Source organism: Cebus imitator, unplaced genomic scaffold (genome assembly GCF_001604975.1).
Source record: "Cebus imitator isolate Cc_AM_T3 unplaced genomic scaffold, Cebus_imitator-1.0 Scaffold465, whole genome shotgun sequence".
NCBI lineage: Eukaryota > Metazoa > Chordata > Mammalia > Primates > Cebidae > Cebus > Cebus imitator.
Window position 1 is genome coordinate 141,126 of NW_016107780.1, and position 20,878 is coordinate 162,003.

The window sequence follows — 20,878 nt, forward strand, 5'->3', positions numbered from 1 at the left end:
AAGAAGGCACAAGGTAGATTTAAGTTTCTAATCGATTAAAAAGATATTGAAGGCCTAATACTTGCCAAGGGGATACACAAAACAAAACCAAAAAAATATAAACCCGTATGAATCTCCTTCCAGTGGAATGTGTGGTATTCTTTTTAAGATGAAAGTGAGCCAAGTAGGTATGTCCTGTTCAAAATCCACAGAATCCATACAGCTCAATACCAGATAAATTCCCACTCCTATGTCTCCTGCCCATCATTCTCAAAATACCTTCCAACTGTTTCAGGTAGCTGTGCTACATACCACATTACTTCTGTTTTTCAGAAAAATAAAAGTTGTTACTGGAGACCAGAACAGAAATTGTCACAGTATCCAATGGATATCTGAACCTGTGAATGCAACAGGCTCTTGAAAATAGGCTACTGCTCTTCTGGTTATTTACTGTGTATTTTGGTAGTATAACATTTAGGGAAACTTAGTAAGATAGGTAAATTTGGTAAGATACTATATACTATATTTGGTAAATATAGTAAGATACTATAATTTGGTAGTATACCATTTAGGGAAACTTAGTAAATAGGTAAACCATTTGGTTCTAAGACCTCCCTGGTTTTTTTCAAGTAATTAAAGCCTGGTCTTTGCAGGCATCCGTTGGTCAGATGAAATTATTTTATAAGATGTAAACATATTGAGCTCACATCTCTTCATTTATCCAGAACTAAAGGCTACCTGTTTAGGTTCAGACAGTAGCAATATTACAATATACTTATTAGTGTAATTCAAAGGAGCTGAAGCAGTAAATTTTTTGATTATCTACTTGGCATCATTTTCTTCTACTTTCAAAAACTGTAGTTCTAAAGAAAGTAATTCCTTATTTATTACTATTAAAATCTAACCTATCCATCAAATTCATATCTATTTTTTTAAAGTAAAAATGTTGTCTTGGAGATTGGCATGTAACTACATATTTATATCATGTATTTTTCTAAGTAGAGAATATTCTGGTAATTTGACCAATGTAAACATCCCAGGAAATCTAACATAACAGTAGAGGAGAAAAACATCCTAATGTAAGCTTTTGGTCAACTCTTGTTCAAGAAGGAGGAGGCAATGTCAATGCTTAGTGAAGTGCTCTACATATATAAAATATCTGCTGAAAAATGAATGCAATTCTTGACAACTGCACTGACTCCAGATCAAAACAGGAATGGTTAATGTATATGTTTGTGAAAAATACACATTTTATAATTTAGTTAAAAAGAGATCCAAAACATCATATACAAAACAAACAACAGATCATATGTAAACTATCCTTGAAAAGTGTCATTTCAAAATAAGTAGGGTGTAATTTACATATACTTTCTGAACTTTGCATAAGTCTTAAACAAACCCTCACCTCCCATTTTTCAGAAGCACTATTTCCACGTTCACCTGTTCCAATGACATACAATCTTCCAGTTCCATCTGACAAGGTAACCCAGGTAGAAGATGTGAAATGGACAGATGCACAGAGGCGATTGTCACATGCTGTCAAATCTGTAGGAAGTCGAAACACCTCTCGTGGTTTTCCTAAGGCAGTGTCCTAAAAAGAAGATCAAACATTATACATGAATCTCTTCCTCTTCATTGATCCCCACACACACAAAATAAATATCTGTAGTGTGGTGGTTTCTCTGCTCTTAAGAGTTGGAGTCTAATTCCTCTTCGAGTGTGAACTGTCCTACTGATTCACTTTTAACAAAAATATATAGTAGATGTGACAGATGGTATGTGACTTCTAGAACTAGGCCATAAAATACTTTATATCTTCTACCCCACTCTCTCTCTTTGATCGCACATTCTGAGGGAGGTTAGCTACCACGCCGTGAATATGCTTAAGGTAGCCCCGTGGACAGAACCACATGGGGAGGAAATGACAGCTCTTGCCAATAATCAACATTCCATGAGTTAATCATTTCAAAAATGTATCCTTTAGCCCTAGTCAAGGCTTCAGATGATGGTAGCCCTGGCTGATATCTTGGCTATAAACTCATGAAAAATCTTGAGCCAGACCTCCCACCTGAACTACTCCCTGATTTCTGATCATAGAAACCATGTGATATAAGTGGTTACTGTTTTGAGTCACTAAGTTTTGAAGCTGTTGTATAATGACAGAAAATTAATACAATGCAGTAATCTAGGTTTCACTCTCTTAATTTTAAAGTTAAAGATAAGTATTTTTAACCCACTAGTTGGATATACCACATCATGTTCAAAATGACTACAGAGACACCAGTCTGCAGTATGAAAACACTACATTTAGCCTACTACGAATCTAAGTTTTTGTTAAAAAATTTTAATTATTGTCTATGTAGTTACAATGTAAAGGCTATAAGTTGCTGCTATGGTTTGAATGTGGTGTCTTCCCTAAAAGTTGGGTTAAAACCTAATCACCAAAGTGATGTTCCTAGAAGGTAGGGCCTCTGATCATTAGGGCTCCACACTGGTGAGTGGGATTAAGTAACCTTAGAGAAGGGCATGAAAGATAAAGTTTGTTGCTTTTGCTTCTCTCTGCCTTCTGTTATGTGACGATGTATTAATTAGGCCTCTTTTTTGAAGAATGCAATGTTCAAGGCATATCTTGGAAGCAGAGACTGAACTCTTACCAGACACCAAACCTGCCAGTAACTGGATCTTAGACTTCTCGGCTTCCAGAACTCAGAGAAATAAATTTCTGTTCTTTATAAATTGCCAATTCTCAGGTATTTTGTTACAGTAGCACAAATGGACTATGAAAGTTACATCATTAAAAAGTTTTACAAGAGAATACATTTTTAAAGGTCTAAAATTCGAAAATAAACTTCCTCTCATATACCAAACTGCACTCAAATTCAACAATTTGTTTTTGTTGCTAAACTTTTCAAGTTTTGCTATAGGAGAAAAGTAATCCTTTATATCTGTATTTCATTCCCTTCTCTTAGAACTTAGATCTATCTATCTATCTATCTATCTAATCTATCTATCTATCTGTGTGTGTATATATATATGTATACAAACACACACATATATATATATTATAAAATTTAAGTAAACTATATACAATGTCCTTTTTGGCCACAAAATTTTTGGTCACCCATTTTTTCTTTCTAAAGCACCTAATTTAGCTTTCTCTGAAACAGCACCTTTCCTCCCTTTCACATTTTACTGCTTTATATAATATTAAATTAAATAATAAATATAAAATGGCAAGCAGAGCTCACATTAAGTTTGTAGAATGATTAAATCTGAGTATCAGTGATCTCAAACCACAAGCAAGAAACAATTATGCCAGTATTGTACTAAGTAGCCTAATAACAGTAAACATTAAGCTTACTGTTGTCTTCCATCAGTATGTTTCACAGAGAGAATAGAGACTATAAATTAACCCATTCAGTCTGTTAAGTGGAGGTCAATCAAGATAAATTTTACTGTAGTTCACGTCTTTTAGAACATGATGTGGTATTTCTAGTTAGTGAAAAAAAGAAAACAGACTAGTCCACAAATGTTACTGGGACACCAGAGAACTTCTTGGAAAAATTAATCTTTCCCTCATACCACACAAAAATATTCCATATTCCAGTAGATCAATTGTCTAAATATGTTACAGGAAAAGAAAAATAATAACATTTTTATAATCTTAGGATGGAAAAAGTCTTTCTATATGCAAATAAAAGACATGCAGGAGAAAGGGAGATAAGTATTTGTCACAAATATAACTCAGGGCTAATATATATAACATAAAAAAAGCCCTTAAAACTAAACAAGAAACATGATTATTTAAAATGTTTAGGGAGATGAGCAGATCATGGCGGACAAGAGGCAGGGCTAGATTGCGGTTCCAACTCTGACGGACAGAGCAGCATGTGAAGCCTTGCATCATGATTTTTTCCTCCAGAATGACTGCAGGAATAAATCAGGAAAACTGAGAGGACTCACAGACACTCTGAAGGAAGTGGATTGCTCCTGCAGTACACAGTATTTTTTCAGGCTACTATACAGTATTTTTAATGCTGATTCCTGAGTCAATATAGACGTAATATAAAAATTATAATGCCCATATATTATATATAAATGACATTGTAAATAAATAGTAAACAAATATTAATAAACTATACATATTTATAAAAAAAATCTGTAAACAGATTTTGGGGCCCTCTTAGTTGCAGCTACAAGTAGAGACTCTTTGAACTAACCAAGTATTTTTCTAATACATATAGATTTATAGAAAAGGTTACTCAGGTTTAAAAAAAAGATCAAGCAAAATTAAGTGGGGATACCATTTACTAGTATTATTAGACACTGACAGTTAAAATTTTGCCCTTTTAAAAGGAAGTGATCTTTTTCTGATGTAAAGAAAGTATTTACATCATTAGTAACCATTAACTTTATTTTTTTTATTAAACATACAGTTCTAAGAAATTGCCCCTCCCCCCTTTTTTTTCGTTAATCAGGCATTGCAGCTCAGAAAATGTTACTCTGAAATAACGGCACTTCGACATGAACCAGCCTCAAAGTCTTTCTGGTCTCCCCTTCCTTCCTGTCTCTCCCAAGAATGAAGCTATTCTTTGAAGTTCTTTCATCTGCCTACAAACTGGACCTGCCAAAGAGAAACACAACTGCTTTCCCTGAAATTTCATTAACCAGAGAACATTAAACTTCTATCACAGAGGAAGAGGCTGAAAATTAAAAACTCCACCTAGAGCCCAGATGAACTTAGTCACAAAACACTGTCTGCTCTTCATCTCATTCAATTTCCAAAGAAAAGTATTAACTAATCATTGTCTGAGCGTTAGGCTCATTCATTCATTTCACCCTAAAAATAATTTTCTATCCTGCATTTCCCCATGTCCCCTTCTGATCTAGCACAAGAAAGGTATGAACAAAGGTATATAAGTATCTGTACCCCATTGGGTTACTGGGTAGTCATTTTCCTGGATTCCCCCATGTACGCATGTTAAAATAGATTTATATGCCTTTTTCTCAAATTAATCCACCTTTTGTCAACTGATTTTCAGCACACCTTCTAAGAATAAAGAGGACACTTTTCCGTCGTCTTTACACAGGTAAGTAAGTGGTCCCCTAGTCATTTACATAGTTAAGTAAGTGGTCCCCTGGTAATTAACTCAACTGTGAAAAACGAGCTGACATTCAGGCCTAGAGATGAGCATACTGACATACAACTGAGCTTCTCTAACAAACAGTTATAACCTGTCACTCCAAGACGCAGCCTCACACGTATATTCTTGCAAATGAAATCCAGTAACTGCCCCTTAGACCTTTAAGTACAAATTAAAGAGCCACTACAAGATGACACTCTTATTTAGTAGCAGAAACAAATTAGCTTTTCAGGTAAATAGAAAAAAAAATATATGACAGAAATAATTTCCTAAATATTAAGAAATGGAACAAATTACTTTAAAATGAGCCATAATATCATGAAAAAAAAGAACCAAATTTTAAACACTGTTTAGCTTTCCTAATACATTTTCTACTTTCTTAGCCACTTCTTCCCAAGGGACATTTCTCTAAAATTAAGGAGCTTAAACCTACAAGTTAAACTTTCTTGGAAGTATTGTATTCCGTCTTTATAAACCAGTATGTAGAACTGCTGCCACCTGCTGGCTCCAAAGTATGAAGAGCAAGCAACCCCTGGCTTTCAAGTCTTGACCATAGCATTCACTCTGACTACAGCAGTTCAGGTTTAACAAAGGTGATCATTTGTATGTCAGCCACAGAAAAGGAGCCTGTCTAGGATCTGTGCATGTGTGCCTTTGATGAAAACAAAAAAAATTTTTAAACAACAAAATGGATATTGGAAGAGCTGTTTTCTGTTATATAAAGCCAATAGTCCAGTCAGTAGTCAACATTCTCTACCTGCCCGCACCTGACAGAAACTCAGAGTAGGCTGACTTGTTGCTGATAAGAAAAATAACAAGAAATAAGTATAGTATTCTTCTGCATCTGAGGTACAGAATTTCTTACTACTTGGTCATCCCTGGATTACAAGCAAAACCATCTGAGGTGCTTGAAAAAATGCAAGTTCCCTGTCCATGACCAACCCTGACATACTGAATCAGAATCTTGGGAAATAGTACCTTGAAATTGGTTTTTGTTTTGATCAATTACTCCACAATTATTCCAAGGTACAATATGGTCTGGGAACCAAAGAAAATTAAGCAGAAAATAAGCTGCAAGAACCTAAAATATGGTTCTTTAAAAACAAACTAACACCCTTCCTAAAGTTTGATTAGGTAAAAAGAGAAGAAATACAGAAAGTAAAGAGAAAAGAGAGAAAAGACAACAATAATCCTGAGAGCATAATGCATGCAACTTTAGAGCAGTATATTTGGAAATCTAAGAGGAAACTGATGGTTTCCTCTAATAAAAATACATATTACAAAATTACCATAGAAACATACTTCAAATAAACCCATTACTGCACAAAAAACTGAACAGGTGATTAGAGAACTAGCACTGAAAAGGCTAATAGTGGCCGGGGGCAGTTGCTCATGCCTGTAATCCTCCAGCACTTTGGGAGGCTGATGCGGGCAGACTGCTACAGCCTAGGGGTTCACAACTAGCCAGCCTGGGAAACAGGGTGAAACTCTGTCTCTATTAACATATAATATGTGTCTCTATTAACAAGTAGTAAGAACTGGTAGAGCATTGTGGCATTCTGGAATAAATGAGTTTAAATCCAGACTCTGCTGCTTACCAGCTGTTTGATTTAGAAAAGTTACAAACAACCCTATGCCTCAGTTTCTTCAAATAAAAGATGTGGATAATAATAGTATCTTGTATATCAGGATAATATCAGGATATCCTATGTAATAGGATCCACAGGATCCATTGTTCTGTGGATTAAACAATTACATACATTTGTTTAGAATTGTTCTTGACATGTAATAATTTCTACTTAATAAAAGTTACCTGACATTATGATTTATTATCATACTGCTCTCAAAGAAGGAATATGTGCAAAAAAACTAGCCAGTGTTTGCCTCCCATAAAATGATATCCCAAGGCATATGCCAGTAATACGTCTTTATATTTGCATAATGCCTTCCACTTTTCAAAGCATTTTCACACACCTTGTTTTAACATCTAAAAAACCTTATCATTATTCTTATTTTCTATGAGGAAACTGAAGCCAAGGATATATGGAGGCTGCTGTACCCTTTTTCTCAGCTACATATTACCATGCAATGTTACCTGTACACTCATATTAGCACCTAAAAAGTATAACATGTAAGTTACCTGAACTTGTATGTGTAAGCACACATATAAGAATTTGAACATATTAAAAGTAATGGCAAAACCATGATTATTTTTGCACCAACCTATACATCAGTGTCCTACAAGGAGTAGGTTCTCAATAAACACGTTAAAAATGAACTCACCTGGTAAGTCTGTCTTAAATTTCTAGTTTCCTTTCTACTAACTACCCTACTTCCCTAACAACAAGTATTAGAGTTACATCACATGTGCCACCAGATACCTATGGAAAAGTAAAATGAATTATAAATATGGATGGTACTTCAAAAATTAATACTTTCAGACCTACCATAATGTCATCTGACTTCTTGAGTTAGAAAATTGGTAGGATAAATTTCATTGGCAAATTTTATGGTACAGTAAATGCTATCAACAAATGCCCTATTCATTTAGGGAAAAAGGACTAAGGAAAAATTTACATGCACATACACACAAAACTCTAAATCAAAATCTATTTGATCATTAAAATCTATTTGATCAGAGAGATCAGAGCATAGCTACTCATAAAAATGCACGTTGTATCACTTTAGCTGGCTTATACACATTGGGCCTAGACAGTAATTCTTACTAGAACATGGGGCTAGCAATAAAAAGCAACTAACACTTAAGATGCCAGATTGCATCTCCTGGGATACAGCAAGAAAACTATCTGTTTTAGGGGTCACCTGGAGGAAAATATTTATCACTACCATGAAATGTCTAACTTCTTTCCAAACATTTGAGATAAATAGACACTGCATCGCCAGTACAGAACTCATACCTATGCTTGGATTAGAAATAATAGGAGAAAGATCCTATTCAGAATGCCAAGCCAACTCCCAGCAGTAATAACAAACTTTACAGAGCTATTATCCATTCAACAAACATATTGATCAAGCCTTCTGCTGGGTGCTAGAACCCATGGCCTAGTCCAGAGGTTGGAAAACTATAGTCCACAAGCCAATTCCTGCCTATTTTATGTTTTTGTAAATAAAAGTTAATTGGAACACAGCCACACTCATGTGCTTATGAACTGTCTATGGCTGATTTCACACTACAACAGCAAAAGTGAGCAACAAGAGACTGTCTGGTCCACAAAGCCCAAATTAGCAACCTCTAGACTAGAGGCAGTTCATAGCACGTGTATATCTGAGAGCCAACGGTGTGAATATTCCTCGGGGAACAGAGGTAACATGTCAGGGAAAGTTTGCTAAATGATGAAATGGTTACCTAGGACTTAAGTAAAGACTGCAAAGCAGACTGACACTGAATTAAAAGTAGGCTTTAGTTAGATAAGTAGAGTTAATCAAAGAGAAAAGGGCCAGAAGAAATAGGATACAGGGCATGTCTCAGGAACTGCAAGAGTTTAGTATAGCTAGAATGTAGTATAAAAAGTGCTGGAAGATAAGGTTGGAGAAAACTTGGCATATAAATGTATATGCAAAGATGAAAAGTTTATTTTAAGCATATATGTCATTTTGTGTTTATACTTGCAAAAAACAACAAATAACCTACCACCTCTGGAAAGACACACAAAACCAATAAAGACACTGGAGGGAAAATAATGGATACTGAGGATGACAGGACAGACAAAAGATGGGATTATGGAGATGTCACTAAATACCTTTAATAACTTTTTTTTTTTTAATTTCATGGACACATTGCCTATTTTAAAATTATATATTAAAAACATGGATTTTGCCATGAAGAAAATATTAAAAGAATTTTAGCAAGTGAAACATGCAAATTACACTACTCTGTAGATGCAACACACAGGAGGGCTGTAAGGAACAGGGAGTACTTAGGAAGCTATTAACAGATTATTGGCTGTTTGAAGCAAATATATTAACAATGTATTGTGGAGTTTCCAACAATATGAAGGCATAAAATATATGGTAAAATTAGCTCAAAGAGTGAGAGGGTAAGTGAAAGGAATTATAGTATTGTAAGATTTTCACATTATTTTTAAAGTAAAATAATATTAATTAGAGGCAGACTGTGGTAAGTCAAGGATGAACACTATAATCTCTGTATCAACCATTTAAAAAATAAAAACAGGTTTAAATAAAAAGGCAAAAGAGAAATTAAATCAAGTTCCAAGGAAATTTTTTTTTAAAAAAGAAAAACTGTGATTAATTCCCCGCCAAAAAGTAGGAACAAAGAACAAACAGGGCAGATAAGAAGAGTAAGATGGTAATATAAACCCACCTGGAATGAAATTAAATGAAGTATCAGTGTAAGCCCTCCAATTAAGACAGAGGCTGTCATATGGAATAAAAAACAAGAGCCAACTATACGCTTTTTATGATACCTATTTTAAAAACAAGAACATTTTAAAAACTGAAAAAAGGATAGGAGAAAAATACTAATGCATAAAAAGCCAGAAATACCTGTATTAATACCAAAGATTTCAAGACAAAAATTATTCACAGAGCCTGGAGATAAATAATGACATTTATAATGCTAATAGAATCAATTCATTATAGACAAAACATTCCTAAATGTTTGTACCAATTAAAATAGTTAAAAATACATAAAGTAAAAATTAACTAAAACAAAAACAAATTCAGCATTATAGTTGAGGACAATACCTCACATAGGAAAAGCAAACATGAATAGTTACATCAGATTAATGATAAATGAAATTCATAAGAGTTGTTGCCCAATGATGAGAGTGGAGGTGAGTAAGTGTAAGTAGCAGGAACAAAGAGAAAAATTAATTTGAAATAAGAAATGGAGTACTATGCAGATAGGATTCCATATACTACAGGTATGTGCACCTCACTTCTCTGGATATTAGATTCAAAGGGAAATTTAATTATCAAATTTACTTGATATTGCATACATATATTTATTATTACATATATATGTTTCTCTTACCAGCATTACTGTTAAATTCATAATTCTTCCAAGGGTATCAATATAGTAGACACTGTCTTGATACCATGAATCACAGTGCAGGTAATTATACATTCCAAATGCATGCATGTGTTCCAGTGTATATTGATCATCTCGAAGTTTTACTTCTGCCACAGCTGAAATACAAGAAAAGCAAACATAAACATCAATAGTTTTGCCTCAGATAGTTTCTTTCTGTAGAATGCCTACAAAGCAAAGAAATCACAGAATGCCGATCACAAAGGCCTTCAGGACAATTCACTGTATCATTCATTCAAAGGTAATTTCTGGGTACTGTATACATAGGGTAAACATAGGGTAAACAGTAGCTAAAACTGACATGATCCCACATCCATTATTAGACTTAGACTACAGTGGCCACAGGAGATAGAGCGTTTTATGTCATAACCCTCTTTTTAGGCACCTCTAATAATTATGAATAAAAAGAACAGAAATTCTAAGATGGAAAAATTTCCCATCTTTCAGGAAAATATTAAACACAATTTATAAAATGTTTATATACTTTAAAAATGTTTTTACATACTATTATCTTATTCATTTTAATACACATTAAGAAATGAACTTTTAAAACCTCATTAGACAGTTATATAAATAAATGCAAACACAAATAATGGCTTCACCAATGTTATACTGTATCTTTTCCAACGGTACAGAGCAAAACAGTATCTCCTACTTAACAGAATATGGTTTTCTTCACTTAAGCATTAGCTGCTTCTCTTATTTTAAGTCTAGCAAATGTGATCTCTTCCTCTCACTCTTACTGCCCTTCCATGAAGATGGAAAATTTTATAGCTCAGAACTGCTGATAACCTTGAATTAATTTCTGCCCCAACAGGAAACATATAAGTGAATTATGCTAGGCCAATATCCTATCCTAGTATAAAACTCACTTTACTGTATTCTGATTGCAACTGTTTTCTTCTTTTCCCCAAATGATCACCTGTTCCCATTTCCAATAACTGCTTTGATTCCTGGCTGACTTGTATTCATTTATATAGCAACTAATAAAAATCTAAAAATAAATAAAATTTCAATAGGCATTGATGACACAGTGATGAGCAAAGAATGGAATCTAGCTAATTAGCACTTATGATACAGTGAGGAAATGGGCACTAGTCAAATAGTCATATAAATTTTATATAATTTTTATGAAATAAATTTTATATAAATTGTGATAAAGAATAATCACTGGGCACCATCATGAGAACACATAATGTTAGAGTTCCACTTGGGGAGATTAATGAAAGCTTTCCAAGGTTTAAGCCAAGATATAAAAGATAAGAAAGAATTAAGAAAAAATATTTTAACCAAGAAGGTGAAAGACTTCTACAAGGAAACTACAAAACATTGATGAAAGTAATTGAAGAGGACACAAACAGACATCTCATGCTCATGGATCAGAAAAATTAATAATGTTAAAATGACCATACTACTCAAAGCAACCTATACATTCAATGCAATCCCTATCAAAATACCAATAACATTCTTCATGGGAAGAAAAAAAGCAATCCTAACATTTGCATGGAATTACAAAAGACCCCAAATGGCCAAGGTAATACTGAACAAATAACAAAAAGAACAAATCTGGAAGCATCACATTATCTGACTTCAAAATATACTACAAAGCAATAATAACCAAAACAGCTTAGCACTGGTATAAAAACAGGCATATAGGCCACTGGAACAAAATAGAGAATTCAGAAATAAATTCATGTACTTATAGTCAACTGATTTTTGACAAAGGTGCAAAGAACATACACTGGGAAAAGGATACCTTCTTCAACAAGCGGTGTTGTGAAAACTGGATATCATAGCAGAAGAATAAAATTAGACTCCTATCTCTCATCATATGCATAAATCAACTAAAAAACTATAAAAATACCAAAAGAAAACAGAAGAGAAATGCTTCAGCAGAATATAGGCCTGTGCAGAGATTTTATGGTTAAGACCTCCAAAGCATAAGCAAGAAAAACTAAAAGACCAATGGGATTATATTTAACTAAAAAAACAAAACAAAACAAAATCCTTCTGCACAGCAAAGGAAACAAACAACTGAATAAAGAGAACCTATAGAATGGGACAAAATATTTGCAAACTATTCAACTGATAAGGAATGAACAACTTTTTCTGCCGTTGAAGTAAAAAAAAAAAAGTCCTATAATAAAGTGGACAAAGATCTTAATAGACATTTCTCAAAAGAATGTATGTAAATAGTCAACAGGTATATGACAAAAATGTTCAACATCACTAATTATTGAGGAAATGCAAATTGAAATCACAATGAGAGATCATCTTCCTCTGGTTAGAATGGCTATTGTCCAAAAATACAAAAAAAATAAATGCTGGCAAAAATGCGGAGAAAAGGGAATGCACAAACTGTCAGTGGGAATGTAAATTAGTACAGCCATTATGGAAAACAGTATGGAGGTTTCTCAAAAAATGGAAACTATAACTACTGTACCACAATCAGCACTCCCACAAATGAATATTTATCCAAACAAAAGAAAGTCAGTATATCAAAGGAATACCCACACTTCCAAGTTTATTTCAGCACATATTTACAAAAGCCAAGACATGGAGGAAATCTAAGTGGCCATCAAAGGATGAACAGATAAAGAAAACGTACCATATAAACACAAGGAAATACTTTTCAGCCATAGAAAAGAACAAAATTCTGTCATTTGCAGCAACATAAATGGAACTTGAAGTCATTAAGTGAAATAAACCAGGCACAGAAAAACATCATATATGCAGCTAAAAAAGTGAATCTCATGGAGGTAGAGAGCAGAATGATAATTATCAGAGGCTGGGAAAGATAGGAGTGAGGAATGAAGGGAGGTTGCTTAATGGGTATGAACATACGATTAAAAGGAGTAAGTTCTCATGTTTGATAGCACAGTTGGGTGAGATAGGTAGAAGATTTCAAATGTTCCCAACACAAAGAAATGGTAAATATTGAAGGTGATGAACACCCTAAATACTCTGATCATTTCACACTGCATGTATGTATCAAAATATAATAAAAAATCCCATAAATATGTATAATTATGTATCAATTTAACATTTTTAAAATAAAAAATGTAACTATGTACAAGCACACCCACTCCTCTACTTACACCACACAAAAGGACACTCAGTAAAAGGTAGGAAGAAAAACTTGTGTTCAAAGAACCAAAAGAAGGTCACACTGGCTGAAAAGCAGAGCAACAAGGGGACTACACAGGAAAGGTTGCAATAAATGAAAACTGGGCAAGAATTGGATTATGAACGGCCTGTCATTTATTTTTGTTGAAAAACTCAATTTAAAAGAATTCATTAACAATTTTTAAGCAGGAGAGTAAAGTTCAGATTTGAGTTTATAAAAGTGTACATGTAACTACAATATGGAAAACAATTAGGAATAAAGCAGGGTAAATCCAGGAAGATCCGGAAGCTATTGCAATAATCTCGGTGAGAGATCATGGAAACATTTCACAGGTAAAAATTCTAATTATGATAGATTTGACAGAGGTTGAGGAAACATATAACACAACTTATTTTACAAGGAACAGTTAGAAACATGTACTCTAATGATGAGGAGGAAAACAATGATCCATTCTTGGTTTTCTAGCACCACCGTGTGGATGAAACGCAATACTGCAGGAAACGAGCATGGCAGCATAAGGGCCCAAACAGTAATATTAGACAACGATATAACAAATACATTTTCTTCGTATCTGTGGAAAGACCTCCAGGCTATCCTGAACAAAATGGAGGCTTTTTAGACATCTTCCTTCTTACAACACTTCATGATTGTTTCATTCCAACAAGATAATTTACATAAGTTATTAGGACACAGACGTGAGTCTACTCCACATTACACGCTATTTTGTAAAAGTCTTATTAGTGCATAGAAAAATGATACCTCTCTAGCCCCAAATGAGAAAGAAAAAGGTATCACATGATGATGATCATGTCAATCATCTTGATTATGAAAACAAAAGAGCTTTACTGAAAAATCCTTATCTTTTAGTCTTTTAAAAAGAACCCAGGGCCTGACAAGAAATCTCCCTTAATATTTGCCCCAAATCCTATGACCCTCAAAACCTAGTTTTCCATATGAAAACCACAAAGGCCTCATGGAGCCTCAAAAGCCTATAGTTTTTCATTCATACATTATTTACTGAATGTCTAGTATATGTACCAGACATTGTGGTTGGTATTAGGCACACACAGGTGAATAAAACAGACCTGACTCCTGCACTAATGGTGCTAACAATAATATTCATTACTATTTCTTGGCTTCTCAAAATATACCATTACTTGAACCATATGAAATTCCAATATTCAACTCTTTGACACCAATTAAGTATGATTCAATCTAATATTTACATAAGCAAAGTACAATGATTTTTAAAAAGGGAGGAGAAGCAAAGAACATTAACTTACAAAGGTCACTTCATGGACCACTTATCTAGAATCAATCCAGTAAGTCTTCTTTTCACCTAGTTATGGAGTTTACTATTTGTATATGAAGATGTAAAAAAGTAAAAGTACAACCATGTAATGAATTAAAAAGCAAGACTTAAGGAACATGGGAGGAGCAGAGTTAAGAGCACTGCTCCCATAAAATTTTACGCAATATTCCTCTGACCATAACACATTCACGTGGCTATCTTCCCCATCTTTTCCTCCATAAGAGTAGAGAGGAGTTTTACACTCAACTCTACGTAAATACAATGGTTACACGGCTTTTCCCTCCCTTTACTCTAACTGTAGTGTAACTCTTTACCAGCTTTTCTTCTCCCTGCTCTGAGAAAAGACAAAGGCCAGAGTGACCACAAAGATCATTAGAAAAAGCCTGATCTTTAGGGTCAGCTTTGCCACTGATGAATAACTTGATTAAGTTAGCTCACCTTATTGCTCATTTCCTCATCTATAACAAAGGTTATTAACACTAATGGTACAAAAGCACTGACAAGCTTCAATCGAAATATGCAATGTATTTACTATTAATGTATGGCACATAAGATTAAGCGTTGATTTCCCTGTTCTTTTTCTCTCATCCAAGGCTAATTCCCACACAGGTGCTTATGATTCAGTTCTTCCTGCCAGAAGTTATCTCCTCTCCAATGGTGTTTCCTCTCTACTTAAATTTGCTGAAACTTCTCCACTCACAAAATAAATTAAAAAGGCTTACTTTTCTCTGCTTGGCCCCTAAAGCAGAGCTCTCCCCTACCCTGTTCTTCTCAAACTTCGTTAAAAAGCCATCTATACTTCCATTTCCTCACTATCCTCATTAGCCCTTTTCAATTGTTTCTAGCTCTATTATTCTACAGAAATTATTTTTTCACTTAAAAATATACATTGAACAACTTTTGTTTGCAGCCAAGATGCGAGAATAGGAACCAGATTTATCTTTCCACCAGAAACAACCAATAAGATGAAATAAACCAGAGAAAGTTCGAGGAATCAAGCTTTCAAGACATCAGACATTAAGCAACAAAGGAGACTTAATGAGGTTAGCTCTACCACCAACCTAGTTTACTGCCTAGACGAATTTCCAGACCACAGTACAAAGAAGAGAAAGTGAGATAGAACCTGGCAACCTCCCTGAGTTGAAGAAACTGGGCTACCTGGGGACATCAAGGGAGCTACAGTTTATTAGACAGAGTAGCAGAGAAAAGAGAGAGGCAGAAAGAAGCCCAGAGATCTGAGAGTCTGCCTCAAGTACTCAAGAGTACTAATGGCATGTGTTGGAGATGATTACCCCAGGCTAGAGAAAGAACCATCTGAAAGGGTTAAAGAGAAATCTTGGGCACTCAAGCAAGGCCAGGAGCCATAACTACTCCCAAGAGGCAAAATGGAAAAAACCCTTAATTTGTGACTAGTGGATAGTTTCACAGGAAAGTCTTGCCTCAGTAGCGGGAAATAACCCTAGGCTGAGCACTGCTCCAGGCCAGACTAACAGATCATAAAAGCAAGAACCAATGAAATTAATGTTTCCAAGTAACTCAACTACATCTCAGAAAAAAATCTCAAGAATATTATAAAAATACAAAAATATCCTGCACCTAACAAGGTTAAATTCACTATGTCTGGCATCCAATCAAAGATTATCTGGCAGGCAGGGGAAAGAAAACAAAAGCCATACTGAAGAGAATTATCAATCAATAGAAGCCAATATAAAATTGACACAGAAGCCACAATTAACAGAACGGGATATTAAAACAATTATTGCAAGTGTACTCCAGGTATGTTCAAAATGATAAGCAGAAGCATGAAATATTTAAGTGAAACTTCTAGATGTGAATATTCATATGTGTAATACACATAATAAAAACTTTTCATTTTTTTTACTTATATTTATAAATTAAAAAGCCTTTTTTATATATTTTGTGAGTGGAGTGCACTTGCAATAATATTGAAAAATACACCAGATGGGATTAACAAGAGATTAATAGTGCCAAAACAAAAAAGATAAACAAAATTAAAGGCATGAAAATGGAAACTATCAGCAATAAAACAGAAAAAAATATAAAGAAAAAATGAAATGGGCATTCATGAGCTGAGGCCAACTTCTGTGATCTAAAAATGGGTAACTGGAGTCCTCAAAGGAGAGAAGAGGAAAAAAAAAAATGGGAAGAAATAACGGCCAGAATATTGCCATTGATCTTGATAAAAAGTATAAGCCCAACAAATTCCAAACATAAGACTCATAAAGAAAACCACAACTGGGCACAATATTATCAAACTGCTCAAAACCAATGTAAAAGAGAAAAATCTTAAAACAGAAGAAAAAGGGCGTGTTATGTATAGAGCAACAAAAACAGGATAATGTGAGATTTCTCATCAGAAACAATATAAGCAAGGTGAGGCATAACTTTAAAGTATTGAAAGAAAAAACTGTCAACCTAAAATGCAGAAGGAACAGAGAGATGGTGACAGAAGGGCACAAAGAAACTTTGGGGATGATAGCTAAGTTTAGTATCTTGATTGTGGTGATGATTTCACGGGGGCATACATATATCACGACTTGTTAAGTTGTACATTTTAAATGTATATTGCCAATTATGTCTTCATAAAGCTGTTTAATGTGTGAGACAAATTTATCTCCTATTTACTAGACATGCTCCAACCCTGGAGATAAGGCATTGAAAATGATGGACATAGGACCTGCAATACAAAATCAATAATCTTAGCAAAGAAACATATTGGATGCTACGAAGTATGATAAAGTCTGTGAAAGTACTGGTTACTATGGCAAATTATAGAACAGGTTCTTTAGTGTAGATTCTAACTAGGTAGTCAAGAAAGGAATCCCTGAGGAAGTAATGTGTAAGCCAACATGAAAAAATGAAGTATAAGTTAGGTGAAATATAGGTGGGAAACATATAAAAACATATAAAATGACATGTGCCAAAATAAAGATTTTAGGAAAATGATATTTATAAATGCCTAGGAAGGGAACTGCCGGATAAAAGGGCAATTACAATTCTATTAAAAATAAGTTTTTTGTTTAGTTCTTTGGAACAGAAAAAGACAAAGTGACATTTACTGCTTATGCAGCAAAGTAAATTTTGGTATGACTTAATAACATTATTTAAGACCAATAGAATAAGCCTCAGTGCATTAAGTTCTTGACATCAGACACCACGTCAGCTTTACACCTTAAATTCAGTGTTTCACCTAGCCAAGGTGCCCATCAAAGGTTTGTGGAATTAAAGTGAACTCCTTCGGTTAGAATAAAGGAAATCAAATTATCAGGAGCTCCTCAATTATACTTCGTATCTCTAGAAATGATAGTTGTTAAAAGAAATAATCTCTTTTTCATCATCCTCAAGTAATTCTTAATGAAAAACCCCTTCTGTGAACTACTGCATAGCCTCCTGTTTTGTCTCCAGTCCTCTCATCTTCCAAACTCAACCTCCACAGAGCCTGAGGTAAGCTTTTCAACTCCCAAATCTGTTCACTTCCCTTCTACTTAAAATGTGGTACTCATACACCATGGAATATTATGCACCCATGAAAAGGAATACAATCATATCCTTCACAGGGACAGGGATGGTGCTGAAAGCCAGTATCCTCAGCAAACTAATGAAGGAACAGAAAACAAAAGACCACATGTTATCACTTATAAGTGAGAGCTTTACAATGAGATCACATGGACACAGTGAGGGGAACAACATACACTGGGCCCTGTCGGGGGATGGGGTAGGGGGAGGGAGAGCATCAGGAAAAATAGCTAATGCATGCTTGGCTTAATATCTAGGTGATGGGTTGATAGGTGCAGCAAACCACCATGGCACCCATTTACCTATGTAACAAACCTGCATATCCTGCAAATGTACCTTGGAACTTCAAAGAGAAAAAAAAATCAGCCCAGAGGGGTGGCTCATGCCTGTAATCCCAGTACTTTCGGAGGCCAAGGTGGGCATATCACTTGATGTCAGGAGTTGGAGACCACCCTGGCCAACATGGTGAAGCCCCGTCTCTACTAAAAATACAAAAAATTAGCCAGGCATGGTGGTGGGCACCTGTAATTCCAGCTACTTGGGAGGCTGAGGCAAGAGAATCCCTTGAACCCAGGAGGCAGAGGTTGTAGTAAGCCGAGATCACACTACCGCACTCCAGCCTAGGCAATAGAGCAAGACTCGGTCTCAAAATAAATAAATAAATAAAGTCTTCAAATGGCACCTGATATCCTCCAGTTGTACATCCCAACACAGAATCTAAGATTAACGCTGATGAAATGAGTATGGAACAAGGAAAACTGTGAGTTTTTTCTAAAGTTAAAGTATTCAATGGTTTATTGTGAGATTTTTGCTTCCTGCTTTCTTGGTGTTAAAATATCCTTTTGTTTATGAAAAGATGGGTGAGTACATGATAGTTTTTAAGAAACACCTCCACCTAGTAAACAGAAAAGTTGACAGAACTATGGCAGCTGAGTTTTACTTTGTATTGTAATGGCTCAGTACAAAAATGTCAGGGAAACATTGAACGACTGAAAGTCCAAAAGGCAAACAGGGCCCTCACTGATCTGTCTCCTCTCACTTTCCCAGACGTTTTGCTCCAGCAATCTAAGAGTGCAATAATGTCCAACATACAACCTACTAATTATTTCTCTTTCCTCCTGCTTTCCCATGAACGGAATGAGCGTGATAATTTCTTCTCTTCTTCATACACTCAATTTATTGAGTACCTACTATGTGCCAAACACTAGATATAGGGTAGTGAGCAAAAGAAAAAATCACTGTTTTCAAAGAACTTATAGTCTAGTGAGGGAAACAGACAATAAATCAAGATAGAAATTAAAAGGCTGATAAGTACCGTCCTATGGAGAATGCAATGACGAAGCCCACAAGTGAAGGCAGGAAGGTTAGTCAGGAGGCTACTACAGTTCAGGCAAGAGATAACTCTGATTTGGACTAGGGTGGAGGCCTGGAAATATCAAAATGTGGAGCTGCCTGGACTTGCTGTCAAGTAGACAGGGGCCAAAAGAAATAACCCACAAATGACTCCAGCACAAGTTTCTCTTGGAACCAACCGGGGCTAGTCCCATAAAGGATAAGAGACCACATGGAGAAGAGTCAAGAGGAGACCGTTTGAAATAATCTTAAGCCAGCCTATAGTCTGAGACCCCATCCCCACCCTCCAAACATAAGAGGAAGTCCAGCCAAATGAGCAGAGCTGCCTAGCAGATCCATTACTGAACAAGGATGCATCAATGACCCCAGGTAGGACTAGAAGAACCACTCAGTTAACAGACCTGTAGAGACTTGTGAGCAGTAACAACTGTTTTTGATTTTGAGCCACTGAGTTTTGGCTTCACTTTTTAATGCACTAGCTAACTAAACATAGCGGTACCATCTTCTGACATGGGGTGACTGGAAGAAATATGGTGGCAAAGAGGAAAAGGAAGCAAATAAAAAGAAAAATCAAGCTTATCCTCTCTCATCCTAGTCAACTCTTATCCACTCTTCAGAGCTCAACTTAGATATATTAACTCCACCAAGAAGCCTTCCCAGATCCCCAGGCTAGTTTAGGAAAGATATTCAAGTACTACCATTGTATTTTGTACCTATCCCTATCACTGCCTTCCCATATGGTTTTATAATTATCTGTTTACAATTTTCTTCCTGTTAATAGTCCTCTTCCATTATGGAAGGTGTCTTGTTCATTTTGATATTATCAGTACAAAACAGGCACTCGGTAAATATTTCTGAATTTTATAAATCAATTAGCAAACACCTGTTTTATATTTTAATGTATGTTATTATAATTAACTCTAGATCACTATTTCTCAAAGTGTGATCTCTGAGAACATGCATTAGAATCAGCAGGTGTTTGTATTTCAAAATGCAGATCTCTGGGCTCTATCATAACGAAAATGCAGTTCTTAAGTTGTAAAAACAAGAGTAAGGATATTCTACCCAGCTACACATAAAACAAAAAGTAGCAGTGTGGGAGCTAAATCAACTTTTCCTTACGATCTTCTAGAGATGTTCTCTACCACAGAATTCTTAATGTGCCAGGACCTGAGTAACTAAAAATGCTATGACGGGAATGTAGTTTCTCTTCTAAGAAATGGCTCTCAGAGGAAACAGGAGCCGGGGGTCTTCCAAGGAGGTGTGGTTTCTCAACGCACACGTTCACAAGAGATGTTCCAGGAGGAAGTTATGTCCTGAGCGCCCCCGAAACAGAGGCCAGGCTGTGAACA

At 35.2% G+C, this 20,878-nt stretch overlaps 1 protein-coding gene across 2 annotated transcripts in view; it reads right to left on the reverse strand.

Annotated features, from left to right (window-relative positions):
• The window catches only part of NUDCD1 (NudC domain containing 1), a 71,083-nt gene that overhangs the window by 49,442 nt on the left and 763 nt on the right, over positions 1-20,878 (reverse strand). For both annotated transcript variants that reach the window (XM_017512228.2, XM_017512230.2), the window contains exons 2-3: positions 10,141-10,295; positions 1,385-1,570 (exon numbers count right to left, since the gene is read on the reverse strand). In XM_017512228.2, coding sequence (XP_017367717.1) covers positions 1,385-1,570; positions 10,141-10,295 — 341 coding nt within the window. The remainder of the gene's footprint in view (positions 1-1,384; positions 1,571-10,140; positions 10,296-20,878) is intronic.